General features: G+C 41.7%; 1 protein-coding gene across 2 annotated transcripts in view; it reads right to left on the bottom strand.

The window, feature by feature from the left end:
* Positions 1 to 1038: 1038 nt before the first annotated feature.
* The window catches only part of LOC126291734 (uncharacterized), a 33742-nt gene continuing 13696 nt past the window's right edge, over positions 1039 to 21084 (bottom strand). For both annotated transcript variants that reach the window (XM_049985405.1, XM_049985406.1), the window contains exons 3-4: positions 13312 to 14399; positions 1039 to 4698 (exon numbers count right to left, since the gene is read on the bottom strand). In XM_049985405.1, coding sequence (XP_049841362.1) covers positions 3618 to 4698; positions 13312 to 14330 — 2100 coding nt within the window. In that variant the 5' untranslated portion in view covers positions 14331 to 14399 and the 3' untranslated portion in view covers positions 1039 to 3617. The remainder of the gene's footprint in view (positions 4699 to 13311; positions 14400 to 21084) is intronic.

Raw genomic sequence — 21084 nt, 5'->3', positions numbered from 1 at the left:
AAAACTCAAACAAATACATAAAATGTTGTGAGACATGTAATAAAGGGGTTAGGTGTGCACATGCATTCAGCTCTTTCTGTACAATTTCTGCAGTACACACTGTTATCACATTGTACTTCTGAAGTCACTATTTCCCTTCGAATCATTCTTCTGTTGCTCTGAAGCATCGGAAGTTGTCATTTTTCCATCATATTTTCCTGCTGCTCTGAAATATTGGGAGAAACATTTTACATATTCCCAAACTCACCCACACACTTTCACAAGTATCTCATCACACCACCAATTTTGTAATCATTTTCGTGAGCTTTTGTACGAATTTTGCTTCACAATATACCACACTCACTCAAGTTTATTGTGTGATTATAATGTTGAACGCAATCTTTGCATTTCCCACATTATGTACATTAAATATCAATTAAAATCACTTCTAAATTGTTTTAGTTTCCTTGTTACTTACCTTTAATAGAATCCAGAAACCTATTCTAATCATCATATTAAACCAGCCCACAATTTTGTACAAGAAAGAAACCAACTGCAGCCGGAGATTTGACTATTGTTCATGGGGGTAGGGATGGCACTGTTGTACAGCCCATCAAACTAACAGTGGTTCTCTGCCAAATCGGGAACTCCTCCCAGATCACTTTGTCATTACATAGAGCCAGAATTCACAACTGCAAGGAAAAAAACAATTGTCTGTTGTTCACTTGCAACAACAGTTACCTGGCCAGTCTTCAACAAATGTCATTAGGGCTCGCTTGCACTGCAGCATTTGCAGTGGTGGAACAATCTACTCAGGGTGTAACTCCACAAAACCAACTTCAAGGAAACGAGCAAGTATTCTGTCAAATGACAGGCACTGTTTACCCCGTTACCAGCCAATAAAACTGACACCCAACAAGCATATGTTATATACAACATTTTGAAGTCAGATGCTCACCTGTTACATTTAGTATGTTGGGGAGTTGGAAAATAACTTTCCCCTGTCAACTGCGGTCAGAGTTGTGTGTGAGAGGAAAAAAAAAAAGAGAGAATGAGACATTAAAGATAAGACATATCTTTATTTTTCTACATAATTTCCAAGTACATCGAGACATTTGTCATAACCTTTATAAGCTTCGAAAAGCCTTCCAGGAAAAAATCAAGGCACTGCATACGGAAGAAGTGTTGAACGGCTTGTTAGATGTCAGCATTGCTGCCAAAGCGCCTTCTACCGAGAGTCTTCTTCAAAGCAGGAAACAGATGGACGTCACTTTGTGCGAGTTGCGGATTGTAAGACGGATGGCATAGGCCTTCCCAACCAAGGGTTGTAACATGGTTCTGCATTGCAGTCGCCGTGTGTGTTCTCGCATTGTCATCCAATAGCAGAATGCAAGATCTGAGGAGGACACGTTGCTTTTTCTGAATCACCTATTTCAATTTCAACAGAGTGGCACAGTATCCCACAGCACTGATGGTTGCATCCTCCAGAAAGTCTAGCAGCAAAACTCCTTTGACATCCCAGTAAATGGTGAGTAGCAATTTACCTGCATACGGAGTGCTTTTGAACTTCTTTTGGACAGGTGATGACAGATGTTTGCATTCCTGCACTTGCTGATGACCATCACCAAATTGCTGGCACCATCTCCGCACCATTTGCCTCAACAGCACTCCTGACCTGTACACCTCAACGAGGCGGTTATCAATTTCTGTGCCCGATACTCCACGTGCTCATTCATAGTGGATAACAGCTCTCACTTCCGCCTTAGACCACGACTCCGAAACACACTTTCTCTCCATAGCTCCGGGGAAAAGACTGGACAGCTGGCCTCTGCTTTGCGCAGGCACTGCAACAGCGCCATCTGCTTGATCGCGGTCGACCTCCGCCCAATGGTGTATCAGTCTCTTGCACATGCGCGTTCACTTGCCGTGTCATCTTTCGCCCATATCACACAACTCTGCCCACAGTCGACAGGAGAAACTTATTTTCCAACTCCCCCTCATATAATCGTCTCATAGCAAACATCTGCATCATTTTTTGACGACTGTAGCTCATTCAAGTTTTAGTTTGTGTGAAGTTCTTGGGGAGTTTTAATCCTCTTACTGGTACACACATGCTCTTTGGATGCCATGCTGAGATGGCTTTTGCTATGGCTGTATTGCTCACCCAATACTGGTGCCTGTGCTGAGAGAGGGTGTTCCATCATATATGAAATAATTTTTTGGAAACTATTAAGTGAAAAAATGTGATTTTTTGTACATCTTACAGTTTGACACCTTTAATCAATCAAGGACTGAACTTCTTTTCATTATCCATCATACATACTGTGCTGTTCCAAATTAAGTAAAACATTGCACGAAATTTTAGAGTTCCCGGTGTAAACTTTGCACTATGGTTGATTTTCGTTCATACACTGTAATGAATGAAATGCAGATAATGAAATTTTATTTAAAATTAAGAGCAGAATAATATGTCGTTCTGGAGTATACATATATACATATGAAGGATGGTCACACGCGATGCACCCATTCATGTTCTTGAGCATCCCTCATGACGTGTGTGATTACCAAAAAGGTAAAATCTTCAGATAGAAGTTCAGGTAGCATTTCTGGCACCTATTTTTGCAGCTGAACAAAACTACATTGCTCTAAGAACCTCAGAGTACATGCCAGTAGCCTCTTAATGAGAAGCAGTTACCCCAAAGAAATAACTCTTCAAACCACTGACTCTCTTCGGTTCTCTATGGCCAGAGTGTGCACACGGTCAAAATATTCTTGCTTACTTATCTGTATTAACATTACAACTAGAAAAATGAAGTCAGGTAGAAGACCTGTGGCTAAGGTGCTGTGATACTTAATTAAATTGTGAAGAAGTGGTCATCTTATAATACTTGACTGTTAATGCTATGGAACAAATTAATATGAATGCAGCAAGGCGCACACTTCTGTTTAAGGCAGCAGGAGAACAGAATAAGTAAATACCAGACATTAAACTTTTGTCATCACAGAGTCAAGATTTAATGGGTACAATATTATGGCTGTTGTTACAAGAGAATATAAAAACATTATGAACATATATTACTACTGACTAAATAGGCAGTTTTCTTTTTTAAAAAGTAATAAACAAAAACTATGATCAAAAGTTCATAAACTTTGTAGTGTTAAAAGGCAACTCAATTAAAAACCAGCAATCTAAGAATATTTTCTTTGTCAAATCAACAGTAAAATTATTTTCAAGCAAATTAGTCTTACAAATATTCATCTTGATGACAGCAACAGGAACATTTTTCATGGTACTAATTCGGTCCAACATACCAAATTACTACACAAAATCCACAGTTTTCAAGGCTTTATTCAACAATAATGTGTACTTCTTCCCATTTGAAACACTGAACTTGACTGTTTCCTCATTTCTGGCACATTCTATGGAATATGAGATTCGTGGCTCAGTTGTTCCTTACAGATCATTTTAAAAAAGGAAGGAAGGAAGGAAGGCAGGGGCTCAGGGGGGAATATTCCGAGGATGTACACTATTTAAGCAATATGGCATATGCTCTAGTTCTGGCAGATACGGTATAACTAGGGCAAAAAAACATGCACTCAGACATACAGTGTATTCAAAACATTCATAATGCCAGTGTTTACTTTCCAGGTTCTGCTATCAGTTGACTAATTCTCTTGAGAGCTGTCGGATGTGTATCAATGGCCTCAATCCACTCAGCAGTGCCCATCACCTGCTTAAAATGTGATCGGATAAACCCAATACACAAGTTTAGCAATGTGTCACAATTGCTGTCCATGGCACACACAGCAGTAGTGACAGCATTACCCACAGCGAGCTGCCGAGACAAATATGTCAGGCATTTTCTCTTCAGATCACACAGTTCAAACCTGTGAGCTGCCGCCAGTAGTTCCCCTGTGGAGTCACATAAATTTGTTACTCTCCCGGTGTACATATACCTCAGAACCTCAGCCAACACAGTTGGCTTCATATTCGACACCTCCAACTGGCCACTCTTTAACAACTCGGAGCCCGGCTGCAGCATACGGGCAAAAAAGGGGCTACGGGCCACCAGTATCGCTCTGTGCACCCCCATCTCAATGGTTCCAGCACATAATTTAAAATCTGCAAAATTTCCTGACTCTAGTAGGGAATGCAGATCCTGTATGAGACCAGACTGCAGCATTGGCTTAACTGCTACTACACACTGCTGCACGACACACACCATACTGATTTCACACTCCAATGCCAATGTGTCATCTACTAAGTATCCACATTCAATTTTCTCTGACTCAGATCCTTCTTCAAACATGCAGCCTGTTGATGTATGGATTCTGCATTTCTCTCCTACTGGAGGAATTACAGAAACACTCAAATCCACTGCTACACTCCCACCAGCCTTATTTTCCAACAGCTGGAAGCGCACATCATACTCTGTTCCACATTTGTAGAGTTTTACTTCCCACTGAAGGGTCTCAGGATGGCAGAAGTGTGGTGATGCAACATAATCTCTGCCCTCAGGCCAATTCATTAGACCAGACACAGTCCAGACATAGATCACTTTCTTTCTTATGCAGCGTGTGTAGCCTGAGTCACACACAGTGTCCAGACACCCACCATTTGTTGTGGGAGTGAGGTATCCTGACATGGGCTCTGCAGCTGTTGAATTCACAATGGCGGGATCTGGTTGTGAACCAGGTGTAGCAGCTGGTGAGGTGCACCTATGGAGAAAGATAAAGCAGTGACATCATTAAGTGGCCCAGCAGTTGAAGCACATACAATGTAGGAATTCTCAAACTGAGGCAGGTTGCAAAACTGAACATGAGACCAAGCAAAATTCCAATCACCAACTTCCTCCTCTGAATGTGAAAATACTTTGTTGACACTGACCTACGTAGGGAGGAACGATCACCATGACAAAATAAGGGAAATCAGAGCTGGTACGGAAAGATATAGGTGTTCATTCTTTCCGTGCACTATACGAGATTGGATTCGAACTCATGGTCTAGGGGTAGCGTCTTTGATTCATAATCAAAACGTCTTCGGTCCCGGGTTCGATCCCCGCCACTGCCTAAATTTTGATAAATAATCAGCATTGGCAGCCGAAGACTTCCGGCATAAGAAGTCAGCCTCATTCTGCCAACGGCCTTGTCAAATAGGGCGAAGGAGCGGATAGAGGTTCAGGGCACTCTTGTCCTAGGGGTGGGAAATTGCCCCTAAAGGCGGAATAATCAGCAATGATCAACGACATGAGGATGCAGAAGGCAATGGAAACCACTGCATTAAAGACACGTAACGTGTATCCACAGGACATGTGGCCTGTCGTTGAAAAAGTGTCATGATGATCTCTTCATTGGCAAAAGATTCTGGAATAGTCCCCCATTCGGATCTCCGGGAGGGTACTGCCAAGGGGGAGGTTACCATGAGAAAAAGACTGAATAATCAACGAAAGGATAAAGTTCTACGAGTCAGAGCGTGGAATGTCAGAAGCTTGAACGTGGTAGGGAAACTAGAAAATCTGAAAAGGGAAATGCAAAGGCTCAATCTAGATATAGTAGGGGTCAGTGAAGTGAAGTGGAAGGAAGACAAGGATTTCTGGTCAGATGAGTATAGGGTAATATCAACAGCAGCAGAAAATGGTATAACAGGTGTAGGACTCGTTATAAATAGGAAGGTAGGGCAGAGAGTGTGTTACTGTGAACAGTTCAGTGATCGGGTTGTTCTAATCAGAATCGACAGCAGATCAACACCGTCAACGATAGTTCAGGTATACATGCCGACGTCGCAAGCTGAAGATGAACAGATAGAGAAAGTGTATGACGATATTGAAAGGGTAATGCAGTATGTAAAGGGGGACGAAAATCTAATAGTCATGGGTGACTGGAATGCAGTTGTAGTGGAAGGAGTAGAAGAAAAGTTTACAGGAGAATATGGGCTTGGGACAAGGAATGAAAAAGGAGAAAGACTAATTGAGTTCTGTAACAAGTTTCAGCTAGTAATAGCGAATACCCTGTTCAAGAATCACAAGAGGAGGAGGTAGACTTGGAAAGAGCCGGGAGATACGGGAAGATTTCAATTAGATTACATCATGGTCAGACAGAGATTCTGAAATCAGATATTGGATTGTAAGGCCTACCCAGGAGCAGATATAGACTCAGATCACAGTATAGTAGTGATAAAGAGTAGGCTGAAGTTCAAGACATTAGTCAGGAAGAATCAATACGCAAAGAAGTGGGATACGGAAGTTCTAAGGAATGACGAGATACATTTGAAGTTCTCTAACGCTATAGATACAGCAATAAGGAATAGTGGAGTAGGCAGTACAGTTGAAGAGGAATGGACATCTCTAAAAAGGGCCATCACAGAAGTTGGGAAGGAAAACATAGGTACAAAGAATGTAGTTGCGAAGAAACCATGGGTAACAGAATAAATACTTCAGTTGATTGATGAAAGGAGGAAGTACAAACATGTTCCGGGAAAATCAGGAATACAGAAATACAAGTCACTGAGGAATGAAATAAATAGGAAGTGCAGGAAAGCTAAGACGAAATGGCTGCAGGAAAAATGTGAAGACATCGAAAAAGATATGATTGTCGGAAGGACAGACTCAGCATACAGGAAAGTCAAAACAACCTTTGGTGACGTTGAAAGCAACGGTGGTAACATTAAGAGTGCAATGGGAATTCCACTGTTAAATGCAGAGGACAGAGCAGATAGGTGGAAAGAATACATTGAAAGCCTCTATGAGGGTGAAGATTTGTCTGATGTGATAGAAGAAGAAACAGGAGTCAATTTCTAAGAGATGGGGGATCCAGTATTAGAATCTGAATTTAAAAGAGCTTTGGAGGACTTAGGGTCAAATAAGGCAGAAGGGATACATAACATTCCATCAGAATTTCTAAAATCATTAAGGGAAGTGGCAACAAAACGACTATTCACTTTGGTGTGTAGTATATATGAGTCTGGCGACATACCATCTGACTTTCGGAAAAGCATCATCCACACAATTCCGAAGACGGCAAGAGCTAACAAGTGTGAGAATTATCGCACATTCAGCTTAACAGCTCATGCATCGAAGCTGCTTACAAGAATAATATACAGAAGAATGGAAAAGAAAATTGAGAATGCGCTAGGAAAAGTAAAGGCACGAGAGAGGCAATTCTGACGTTACGGCTAATAATGGAAGCAAGGCTAAAGAAAAATCAAGACACGTTCATACGATTTGTCGACCTGGAAAAAGCGTTCGACAATATAAAATGTTGCAAGCTGTTCGAGATACTGAAAAAAGTAGGGGTAAGCTATAGGGAGAGACGGATCATATACAATATGTACAACAACCAAGAGGGAATAATAAGAGTTGACGATCAAGAACGAAGTGCTCGTATTAAGAAGGGTGCAAGACAAGGCTGTAGCCTTTCGCCCCTACTCTTCAATCTGTACATCGAGGAAGCAATGATGGAAATAAAATAAAGGTTGAGGAGTGGAATTAAAATACAAGGTGAAAGGATATCAATGATACCATTCGCTGATGACATTGCTATCCTGAGTGAAAGTGAAGAAGAATTAAATGATCTGCTGAACAGAATGAACAGTCTAATGAGTACACAGTATGGTTTGAGAGTAAATCGGAGAAAGACGAAGGTAATGAGAAGTAGTAGAAATGAGAACAGCGAGAAACTTAGCATCAGGATTGATAGTCACGAAGTCAATGAAGTTAAGGAATTCTGCTACCTAGGCAGTAAAATAACCAATGACGGACGGAGCAAGGAAGACATCAAAAGCAGACTCACTATGGCAAAAAAAGGCATTTCTGGCCAAGAGAAGTCTACTAATATCAAATACAGGCCTTAATTTGAGGAAGAAATTTCTGAGGATGTACGTCTGGAGTACAGCATTGTATGGTAGTGAAACACGGACTGTGGGAAAACCAGAACAGAAGAGAACTGAAGCATTTGAGATGTGGTGCTATAGACGAATGTTGAAAATTAGGTGGACTGATAAGGTAAGGAATGAGGAGGTTCTACGCAGAATCGGAGAGGAAAGGAATTTGTGGAAAACACTGATAAGGAGAAGTGACAGGATGATAGGACATCTGCTAAGACATGAAGGAATGACTTCCATGGTACTACAGGGAGCTGTAGAGGGAAAAAACTGTAGAGGAAGACAGATATTGGAATACGTCAAGCAAATAATTGAGGACGTAGATTGCAAGTGCTACTCTGAGATGAAGAGGATAGCACAGGAAAGGAATTCGTGGCGGGCCGCATCAAATGTGATTTGCAGAGTATCCATGTAGATGTAGAACTTTCCAATAATACATGACTTAACTGTTATTGATCTGTACCACAATTCATGAAAACACACACACACACACACACACACACACACACACACACACACACACACCCATCCATCCATCCATCCATCCACACATATACAGACACGACCAGACATATGTAAAGGCAAAGAGTTTGGGCAGAGATGTCAGTCGACTGACTGCTTAGAACCTTGACATTTATCAGGTACAGACACACGTTGGCTGGCTGGATCTGCACAAAAAGTACTCTTTTTGGATTTATGTGGTTCTGTTCGCGAGGCATGCAATTTCGCTGGTGCAAGTCAAGGTTTGTTGGTATGGTGTACACCTATAGCAGGTGAAGACATGGGTGTAACCATTGAGTTGGACAATTTCATAACCTTGGCACTTAATTGGAAGTCTCAAGCCTTTATAGCCATGCCCTTCATAGTTCAGGCTGTAGTGGGAACTGTACTATTAACTGCCAGAGGGTGGTGTATGAATTTTGCGGCTAGCCAAAATTTTTCGAGCAATAAGAGTAGGAACTTTGTCCTTCGCCCAGATCTCATGAATGAGTTTCTCACTGAGGTAAATTGGACAGTCAAGGGAGGAAGCAGGATGATCACCCTTGCAGTTGGTAACAGTGAGGGGAAGGTGGTGTGTGCGCGCGCACACACACACACACACACACACACACACACACACACACACACACACACACACACACACACACACCTCATGAGCATCTCTGCCACAGATTACACATTTGGCTGCATTTTCACAAGATTCACGTGTTTGGCCATAGCAATATTTATACCAATGTGTGTGATGCAGAATGTATGGTGTAACAGTAATCACTTCATAGCCTGCCTTAATTTTTGGTGGAAGTGCCACATTGTCAAATGTGAGGAACACAATGCAGGCTGGCACTTAAAGTATAAGTGCCCTTTTCATGATGTGGCGAACTGCAGTCACTCCCTGGTCAATGAGGCAGGCTATTATATGAATCTCGGCCAGGCCGCCAAGCAGCCGAGTGTATATGACTACATGGGAGGATTTCAGAGCCTCTACGTCAACAGTATAGCTGTGGAGAAGTGTTGCATTAAACAGTTTCTGTGCTTGAAAAGCACTATTTGCCTCCAAAAACAAGGTCTCATTACACAACTGAGAGCTGCACTTCACTGGACCAGCAATGGCATCTACACCCTTCTGAATAACAAACTGATTGACTGTCTTGAAATTGTGACCATCTGCCATGCATGACACCATGAGGTATTCGGGTGCAGCTGGTACAGGTGTCGATTCTTTCACCTCAACCCATTTACATTTTTAAGATAAGGAACTCATTGCGGAGAAATCCCTAATACTGCCAGCACCTCCGATGGTGTGCTCCTTCCTACTGGGCACCCCACACACATTAGGTGGCTGTGCACACATCAGGTCACACCTCCTCGACTCCAGATAAAGGGACCAGTCCGCATAGAGGAAGGTAGCAGCTCATGCAGTCACCATTCCCTGGGCCTGGTCTTTACCAGGGGGAGCCCTACATGTAGACATGGGGCTAGATGTTAGGTGCTAACTAGGCACCTTTTATGCATCAAATGCATGGGCCGACCTTCAGGAATGCAGAGGGAGATAGAAGAAGAAGAAGAAGAAGAAAAGGAAAGGAAAGGGAGACCTCCAGGATCAAAGCAGAGGAAGGTTAAGAAAATGAAGGACACAGAAAGCAATGAGCTGACAAGATGAATCCATACACCATTTTACAAAGGACTTCAATTTTGCAAAGAAGGCATACCACTCGGTTCCCAAGGGAGGCTAAAGGAATAGCAGGAAGATAGACATGCAGCATGAAAAGTGAAGTAGCGCTGCAAAGGTTTGGGTCCCATTATAGCCAAGCACATACTCACCCAAGAGTGGTGAGCCGTCTTGGGGGGAGGGGGGGGGGGGGGGGCACTTCTTCACTAGGCATGCAGTCTTAGTACGACCCAATGTCAGATGTAAAGATTTATCCTCAAGAAGCTCTTAAATAGGATGACAATTTCTACTCTTTTTCTCATCCAGGACACACCTGAGCCGAGCGACCTTATGAGTGACACGCTGCAGATTACATGATGGCTGTTCTTCATTTACAAAAACAGCCAACTTCAGTATTTTAACCAATACTGTTTTATCAAAGTGTATAAGTGGACAGAAAAAAAAATTCCTGAATTTTTCCTAGATTTTCTGGTTGAAAATACACTTTTTGCTGGCTGAAAATTCACTTTTCCTAGCTGAAAGTACTTTTTTCTGGGTCAAGTGACAACGTAGGAGCACAGCTTGAATATTTCTGAAAGGCACAATTATAAATTTAACTACTGTGCACCGAACATTTAAAGGGTTACCTGGCTGAATACATGTTCTGTCAGGCACTTTGACTTTTCCACAGAAAAGCCAGTTACGGGTGAAATTGCTCAAGAAGTCACTTCACACTGTTTTTTAAGGGTAATTATAATTTTTACCATTGTTATTGCATAGTTTGTAATCTATAAATATGAAAAGCAAACTGTAATACTCTTTTTTAGCATGGGTTACCTCTAAGATATGTCAAGCACAAATGTGACAGTAAAATTTTTAATAAGGGCGTAAATGGCTGGTTCTCTGGGCTCGAAATTTTTCTAAGTGGTGGGTCCTGAAAATCTTAAAGTTTTTACTGAGAGTCAAGCTCTCTGTGATTTAAGAAACTCATCACACATACTCAACTTAACATGATTCATCTTGCGCAAACAGAAATGTGCTTTAATGGTAACAACTACTACTTGCAATATTTTCTTGCGACCTGTTATATACATGAACAACTGCGACGTCACATTCATTGAAACAAGGTCCATGAGAAAGACACATCGAAAGCTGTTTGTTGTTACAAAGTACTTTATAGGCTTCTACACATTTTACTAGCAGCAGACACTTACATGTGCACTGTGTTTCTATGTTGAAAATGTTGCATTTTCTTTGAGACTAAAGTTTTACATTGGTGTTATTCTCTCCTTTATGTTTTATTGCTGCAGTATTGTTCTGGAGTAGTGTGCTAGAATGAAATCATTTGTTTGAGTATCAATTCTCATGAGGCAAAATTACCAAAATTTTACTGAAAACTAAAAGAATGAAAATTTCCCAGATTGTTCCTGTATTTCTCAGGGGCATATACAGCCTGTTTATTTACCATAACCTTTTAACGAATATCAGTAATAAGTCTTACATTAAAATACGAATATCTTTCTAATGTGGTTTCACAAAAGACTTTTGCTTCAGTGTTTTATTTACACAATCGTATACAATTAGAATGAAGAGGGGAAACCGTGTGCACATTTGTGTGTGTGTCAGCACTCTGCCACTGCCTTTGAAATTGATGCTTTGTATAATGTGGAGACACAAGTGTAGCTATCTGCTGTTAGAAAGAAACAAAAATAATTTTCAGGTTTTTTTAAATATGCAAAATTTAAACTGTTATAATTTCATATTCTGAAAAATGTAAAGAGAATGACTCTAGTTTATTCATTTTCGCTTGCTGTGTTTCCTATACTTCTCTGTATTTTACACTTTCTGCATTTGACGCTGTTTTGGGTCAGTTCGCTGAAAAGTGTAAAATGGGATTTTACGATATGTTTAATTGATTTGAACTACAAGTGAATCATTCTGCTTTTCAGGCACTGAAAAAAAAAAATTACCCCACGTTAGAGATACATTTCAACAAAAACGGGCTTCAACGGAAATGTAAAACATGACCAGCAAGTTGTCCTACATGCTATAGTAAGTGATAGTGTTAATAATATACAGAAAATTTGCGTAAACTTTACAATGGGTCATCCGTTCTGGGTTTTGCTCACATTAATGAGCATATGCTGGCAATTCATTTCTGTGTAGTCAGAGGAAGAAAATGGGATGATAGGATGTGGTAGCCAGTGAACAGCAGCGGACAGTTAAAACATGAGCTGATGGCATTTTGTAGCTGGTATAGTATTTCATTGTATTTGTATTTTGATGTGTCTGTTATAGGAAACACACACACACACAGAGAGAGAGAGAGAGGGAAGAGAGGGGGGGGGGGGGGGGGGGAGAGATTACATTATTGTGTAGCAGGCTCTTTCTTTATCTTCTGCTTTAGCAATTACAAGCATTAAGCTTATTGATATATATATACTGCACTTTTGTGCAGACGGTGTTGAAATATTATTAATCATTGCATTTCGAAGGCGGACTCTAGTATGATGTAGTGACAGGCCCAAGACCTAAGGTGAGTTGGCGAAGCCGACAAAAGTGAATGTGAAATCTTGGTTAGCGTGACAGACTATTCTTCAAAATGCCTAGATCGAGCAAAAGTGCAAAATATGTTCAATTATGTGCATTTGACCCTGCAAATGACATCTCTCCAAAAAATCAGTTTGACTGCACTTTAAAATTGGTAGGTTAAGATGGTCACTGAATTCAATACAATATTTCTTCTATGGTTGAAATGACAGTATTGTTACAGTAACAGTTACACAAAAACAGGGTGTGCAAAATAAAAGTGGGCCAGAAAATATTTATAAGACTGCTGCAGAATAGACCCCTGTTAATAATTGGAGGACTGCCCATTACAGCAAAAGCTCAAACATTTCTACACACATGCTTATCCTGCATGCTCTGTCCTGAGTGCTTTGCAGAATCATGTTTGAGTGGGTGAGAGGAAAAGAAGTGTTTAGTGACAAGTCAAATGCAACATGGAATAGTGCTCACAGTGAAACAGCATGCGTTCATTTCAAGTGTCATGTGAAGCACTGTTTGGGGAAAACTTGTGTGCAACAGTTTGAGTAAGAGAGGAAGTGTTTCCACAGAGCCTACAGCAGAGTCTGCAATGCAAAACTAGTCACAAAATAGTGCTGCATTGCCATGAAAAGTGGCCATTTCCAGCACATCCTGTACTCTCTATTAACCCTCAAGCAGGTGCCAACCACAAATAAAATTTAAGCATCTAACTAACATTTTAAATCTCACTGAATGTTGTGTGAAAAGTCAGTTTTACCTTTCTGATCCTTTGGTGACCAGCTCACTGATCATCTTAACAGCCTTAGGGTGTTTGTCAATGATGTTTGCCCAGCCTTCGGTCCCCACCACCTGCTGAAGATTCTGTGTAATGAAAGCCATACACACGTCCTGCAAAAAGCTGCAGGAGTGAACAACGGCATAGACAGCAATAGTAGCAGCAGTATCTACCGTAAGCTGCCTCACTAGCTCCAGCTCGTACTTCAACTTGGCATCTTGGAGCCCGTATTTGTCAGAGGCAACCAAGAGCTGCTCTGTCATGTCACTTGGTACCTGCACTATGTCAGTGTACATATAGCGCAGCAACTCTGACACCACTTCCGGTTCCATATCCGGTATCTCCACAAGACCCTCCCGAGCCTCCTTCGTGTCGTGACTCAGCATGGCTCGGAAAACTGGGCTGCGTGCACACAGTATCGCCCTGTGTGCCTCCAGGTGGACACCTCCGGCACTCAGCTTGATGTCTGCAAGGTCTTTGGAATCCAGCAAGTGCCCAAGATCCTTGGCCATGGCCGACTGCAACTCTTCTTCTGATGCATCACTGGTGTCCTCAGCTACCACTTCTACAGTGGACACTTCACATTCAAAATTCCAATCCTCGCCCAGCTCTTTTGTGTCAATTTTGTCAATTACAGACTGCAGAGTAGATTTCTCCTGTATTTTAAGACAGTGGACATCAGGAGGAAACACATAGTGTCTTACACCATTCCTATCCAACACAAAAGCTTTTAGGGTTGCACTCACAGGCAGAGAATCATTGCTAGCAACAAGACGGAAGCACAGCATTGGGCTTCCTTCATCCTTTTCGAGTTCCAGGCACCATTTACTCAAATTTGGATGAGCGAATACAGGAGATCTAATATTTTCAGTGTCCTCTGGACAAATATCAAAGCCAGACACTGTCCAGTTGTAGATAGCTTTCATTGCTTTCATTGTTGTGTTTCCTGACAGTTGCACTGTGTCAGGTCTACTAACATCAACTTCAGGCAGGCAGTGCATTGTAACTTCTATAGCATGCACTTGCAAGTTGAAAATGTTGGCAAAATTTGTCCACTAACAGTTGATGACCTGTTAAAAAAGAAAATAGAAATAAATTAATAAAAAGGACACTATGAATTTTATAGATACATATAATTAAGTTGAGGTTTAATGCTTGCATTAGAATTATTCACCCACTCACATTTCACAGAACACATTGTAATGTAATAAAGAATTTCTCCTTGATCTTAAGAATCTCAAATCTCCCAATCTCTTCAGTTTAGCCATTTGTTCTCCACACATTTCTTCTGGACAGTCTTGAACATATATGGGTTTAATAATGACTGCTTTCAAAATAATGTGGGAAATGGCATTTTTTTTAAATCACTTCATCACTATGTTAAACGTTATTATCAACCAAGTGCAGCCATACTTTTGATTTGCATCCACTTATTATTACTGCTACCTAACCAATATCAAAAGACGCAAAAATGGAAAAATAATAAAGTGAACATTACATTGCAATTATGACATTAAATGGATGCACTATCTTGCAGCTGGGAGAAGTTGCATTACGAAGGAGAATCTACAGGGCTGTGCAAAATTTTTAAAGTATTTCAGTCAGCATTTAATACAATTTTTGTTAATGCTATTCATATTACGAAACGTGTTTCAAGAAATAATGTCTCTATTATCTGCAAAACTCATACAACAGTCATAGCTCTACACAAAAGTGAATAAAAACCAGAATACTGTTTTTTTTGTTTTTTTTTATGTCACATGGCCTGATATTTTACAAGGTAACTTGACATGTGTCAAATCAGTTTAGTGTAATACACTACATTCTCATTGAGCCTTGCCTGGGGTTGGAGAGTGGTCCATTATTTCCTAGATGTATCATTTGTTTCACTATGTGAATAACACTACAGAACAATGAAGCTGAAACTGATTTAAATATCTTAACTTGTGCTACCACAACCTCATATTCCACAGAAAAAAAGTCAAAGCCAAGGTGTACATTAAAAGGACAGTAGCTGTCATAAATAATTCTGTAGGTATATAAAAAAAAGAGATCTTTAACAAAGTCTCCTGCAAGATGTTTGATTGTGTACTTCATACAACATGATATGAAAGCTTTATTACCTGGATGTTGTGAAGAATAGAGAAAAAGGGGTAGACTGAAGAAGGCAGCTTGTTAAAGGGTGAAAGGATTATGACCACTCCTGAGGTGTATTACAAAGAGAAAGCAAATATTTTACTACTAATGTATGACCTCTATTGTTTCTGCGACTGTTTACAGATTGTATACTAAAATCCTTCCACACCTTTAGAATGCGTAACACACAAGTAATATAAGATAAAATGTTCAGCTAAAACTGTGAAACTAAATTGGACCCAAAAGTTATAAATGCAGTAAACGTGTTGAGTAATTGTTTGTAACACACAACAAGGCACAGTAATTATGCTGCTACATCTGCTATGTAATATCCCATTGAATAATAACTTCTTATACACACATGCAATAACATACTTTATTTCTCTTTCACGTAAAACATAAAAGCGAATAATGAAAAACGGAACATTTTAACTCCCTAGAACAAAGGCAAAGAATAAACAGTATGCAAATAATTCACATCTTTGCTGCTGACTGCTGCAATATGTGTAACTGTTTACTTATTTTTTATATCTTCACGCTCCCACACAGCCTCCTCAAGGTAGAGTAGAGCTCCAGGTATGTGTGGAAATCCATATCGGACACTTCAACCACCCTTATATAAATCACTTGTTGGGTGCCTCGTTGTTCTGCCACCGTATCTTCCCGCAAATTCACTTTATTTTCTGGTTTGGAAGATGCTTGCTCCTGTTGTGGCGCCATATCCTACTGGAAGTCTTGTATGTCTTCTTGCTTTAAGTCTTCCGACAGTACACGAGCAGACTTCACTCTATCGACTGACACTGTAACTGGTTTACCATGAGTCTGGAGCTTCATTGTGTGTGTGCATTATGTAGCAATACTTTGTAAGATCCAGTATGCAATGGGGTTCTTACTGCATCGGTTAATAACATCAGCTGCAAACACTTAAGTATCAGTGCACAAATGACGGAATGTCGCCATGCCATTTTGATGGATGTGGCTGGAGGTTAGCCAGCTGTGTTTTAACTCTCTTCAATGAATTCGGTAGGTCAGCCTTGCTGGGACGGCCCAAGGTTTCTGAGTACACAAGCTCTGCCATGGATGCCTTTAGGTCTGGCTTGAAAACAGTGCACAGTCCCTCTACCACCAGAGGTAATGCTGTAGACAAACTGTCACCATGGCATATCAATGCAGCTTTAAGTACTCTGGACCAGTGCTCAGTCATTCCATTACTTTCTAGATGATAATTTGTTGTAGGGTGATATCGCTATCCAAAAATGATCATCAGTTCAAAAAATAATGAGGATTCAAACTAACAACCCTTGTCAGTCGTGACGTGTACTAGGCATCCGAATCTTGCTGCCATGTCGCCAAGAAACTTTCACTAATTGTCTCTGTTGATGTGTCTTGAATCGGTGCAGCTTCTGCCCACCTCATAAATCTGTCAAATGCCGTTAGCAGATAACAGTAACGTTCAGACATCAGCAGAGGGCCAACGATGTCGAGGTGCACATGTTCAAAACAAACGCATGGTTCGTCACAGCGTCCAACTGATTTCTTCACAACATTTCACCTTACAACTATGTCCAACTTCAACAATCATTCTAAATTCTAGGCCAAACAAAGCGTTCTGTCGGCAACTTCACACTCGCTCGTGTACCTGGTTGAGCGAATTATGTATACTTTCGAATATCTCTCGCCATAAACGTTTGGGCATGAACGGTCTACATCTTCTTGTGAGATATCACACCACATTGTAACAGCCTCACCTTCCAAATGTATTTCCTGCAATCTCTGCTGAAAAAGCTGAAGTTGTATGACTGCTGTTTGCTCTCTTGTCAGTTTCATATAATCCACAGAATTGGTTATGATTGCAACCCTAAAGAAATAGTCTGCCACAATATTCTCTGCTCCTTTTCCACGACATACATTGGTGGTGAATTGGCTTATGTACCCTAACTGTCTGGAATCGCCTACACGACAAAGCATCTGTACACATGCTGAACGTAAAGGTGAGTGGTTTGTGGTCTGTGAACACTGTAAATGGTCTACCACCCACCATAAGGCCGAACAGGCCTTATTGCCCTATATACGGAGTGAGTAAAACCCTAACAGTTGCCAGTGTCCAGCAGACCCTCGATGTAACGCTACTCCAATGGCTATCTGACTTCTATCAACTATTATAGCTAGTTTCACATCTCTTTCAAAATGTGCCAGTAAAAATGCTTGCTTCAGACTTGTCTTAACGTATTCAAAGGTTTGCTGCATGCAGGGTGTTCAATCTAGCTTATAAGGTTTATTTGTATGAAGGCCTCTGTGAGAAGTGCTTGGAAAGCAGCTTCTCTCAGCAGATGTTGATGGTAAAAATTTACAACCCTCAAGAACTTACATAAGTGCTGCAAATCCAACACCGAGGTAAATGTTGTGCAAGTTCCACTTTCTCTTCCAACAGGCAGATGTCGTCTGCTACAGCTATCTGACCCAGGTACATCACATAGTTTTTTTTCGCAAGCTGCACCTGGATTCATTAATTATTACCTCGTACCTACGTAGACTATCAAAACTGCATAAAGGTGTGCCTCAAGGAGATGTGTTGCTGTAAACGCCCATATGTTGTCAAGATACACGAAAGTTAAGTCTAACCCTTGCAACACCTCATCAATGAAACAATGCCATATTTGAGATGCATTTTGAAGGCCAAACAGCATATGTAAAAATTTGAACCGGCCAAAAGATGTAATGACAGCTGTCTTCAATATGTCAGCGTCTGCAACCAGTTCCTGATGATATGCCTTTTGACAACCTACGACACTATAAAAAAAAAATTGCTCCCACTAGTACATTCATAGAACCACTAATATTGGACATTGGATATTGCACGAGCATTCAATTCCGTGTAATCCAATTTCAATTCCCCCCCCCCCCCCCCCTTCCCTCTCAGATGAAAAGGTTTCTTTGTTTTGATTCGCTTTAGGGCACAATAACAACTGGGGTCATACACGCATAAGTCAAAACTTTAGAACACGAACACAGAGAGGAGTTAAAAAATGACTATACGTCAGTCCCAATTGACATAATATGACAGCTAAAACCAGGAACATGGGAAAATGGCTAGAAACGATACCATACATAAATGGAGGTCCAAAACTAAAAATTAAATGGCCTTCGCCACATTGCTTTGGCGGATAAAAAGTAAGACAGCCCACATGTCATTTGCTAAAACGGCTGATGACTCAAGACAGCAAACCCAAACGGGAACATAAAAAAAATGGAGGTTCCATCAGGAAGTGGTGGACAGTTAAAACTTGAGTGCAATGTGTACAAAGTGATGGGGTGGCGCCACCTAGCAAATGACAATGGTTAAAAAGGCAGTGCCCAATATACAACCAAGTTAAAATAACCTCCTCCTGGTGGGAGGGCCGAAAGGAGGTTGTCCAAGCTGCTGCGAGAGGCTTAATGAGCCAGAGCTTATTCCCATGAATGGAGGACCATTGGTGACGCCACAGCGACACCTCCTCCTGACAGATGGAAACACAGAAATCATCGGAGGGAATATAGGCACTCGTGGGATGAGGTATGAGAACCGCAGCTTTGGCAGCAGCCTTGTTTCCTGGCAGACTGACATGACCAGGAACCAACAGAAACATCACACTGGCTCCACCAAGACTGAGCAGTTGACAGTATTCCTGGACCTGCTGCACTAAGGGACGGGCGGTGTGTAGCGCACATAGACTTTCAAGGGCACTGAGTGAGTCTCAGCTGAGGACACAATTTAAGTGTCTGTGTCACCAGATGTGACACATGGCCTGATACAAAGCGAAGAGCTTGGCTGTAAATACTGAGCAGTGTGCCGGAAGCTGATACCGATAGACATGGGTGCCAATGATGATATACCCCAAGGTCGGTCAGAGCCAATCAGTGTGTAGAAAGGTACTATCACGAAGTTCCAAGCAAACATCATGAAACTGAAGGCAATAGACCAAGGCTGGAGTAGTGTCCTTAGGTAGCAAATGGAGGCCAACGTTAATATGGGTCGCTTCACAAAGCCAAGCTGGTAAAGGGTTCACACCCATCAGGAAAGGTGCAGGTAGTGCGAAGTTAAGATGCCGCAGCAAGTGCCAAAAGTTACTCCAGGAGGTAACAGAGAAGGATGAGCCTCATACTGACAATCAAAGGTATCACCAAGGAAGGAGACATAGCATGGGTGGCCATGCTTGGCAGACAAACAGCATGCATACCTGCTGAGGAGAAAGTCACGGCAGTAGGACAGTGGTAGTTCAGCATACAGACTCTCAACCACGCTGGTATAAAAGGCGCCCGTGGACAAACAGATGCCACAATGGTGAATAGTGTTGAGACAGGGATGGGCATGCAGACGCATAAACGAAGCACCCATAGTTGAGTTTCGAAAGCACAAAGGACCGGTGCAAACGGAAGAGGGTGGTTCGATCGGCACCCCAGGAAGTATCATTGAGGAAATGTAAGACCTCAAGGAACCGCATACAGAGGGCTGCCAAGTAAGATACATGGGAGAACCAAGAAAGTTTCCTATCAAGCATGAGGGCCCAGGAATTTCATAGTTTCAAGGAACAGAAGGGCAAGTGGCCTAAAATGTAAAGATGGTGGGAGAAACCACTTGCATCGCAAGAAATTCATACAGACAGTTTTGTTAGTGGAAAAACGAAAGCCGTTGGCGATGCTCCGGGTGTAAAGAAGACACCGTCCAATGAGACAGGTCTGTCAACAACTGCAATAGATGGTAAAATCGTTAACCAAAAGGTAGCCAGAGATGCCCTGTGGGAGACAGGATATGATAGGATTAGTAACAATAGCAAAGAAGACGACATCAGGACAGAACCCTGAGGAACACCATTTTCCTGGATAAAGGTGTCTGACAAGGCAGAATCCACACGAACCTTAAAAACTCAATCTTGTAAAAATACCTGAAGGAAACCAAGCACGCGGCCGCAGAAGCACCATGTATAAAAAGTACGGAGGATACCAGCAGGTGTCGTACGACTTCTCCAAATAAAAAACATGGCCACAGTCCAGGATTTCCGCAGAAAGTCATTGATGACACTGGTGGACAAAGTAACAAGATGGTCAACTGGAGAACACCATGCTCAAAACCCACAGTGTGCATTTGTCAGTAAATTGCAAGACTCTAGCCACCCTACTAGCCGGGCACGAATCATACGTTCCATCACCTTGCAAATGCAGCTGATAAGAAAGATGGGGCAGTAGACAGAAGAAAGATTTTTGTCCTTCCTGGGCTTACGGATGGGTATGACTGTGGCTTCATGCCAGTATCTGGGAAATGTGCTCTCTGCCCAGATGCGGTAGTACAAGTTTAGCAGAAAGTGCCTGCCTGCAAGAGAAAGGATGCTGCACCATCTGAATGTGGATGGCGTGCGGCCCTGGGGCGGAGGATAAGGATGAACTGAGAACATGATCGAGCTCCCTCATAGTAAAGGCGACACTCACAGTTCGGAGAAGAGAAGGGAAACGCCTGAGCCTCCTCCACTCGTTTCCGATGGAGGAAGGTGGGCTCACAGTGGAAATAACTCGAAACATCCGCAAAATGGCAGCACAAGGTGTTGGAGATAGCACCAGGGCCACAATAACATTGTCTGCAACTGT

Source organism: Schistocerca gregaria, chromosome 9 (assembly GCF_023897955.1).
Source record: "Schistocerca gregaria isolate iqSchGreg1 chromosome 9, iqSchGreg1.2, whole genome shotgun sequence".
In the NCBI taxonomy this organism is placed as follows: Eukaryota; Metazoa; Arthropoda; class Insecta; order Orthoptera; family Acrididae; genus Schistocerca; species Schistocerca gregaria.
This window is presented reverse-complemented; position numbering and strand designations above follow the sequence as displayed.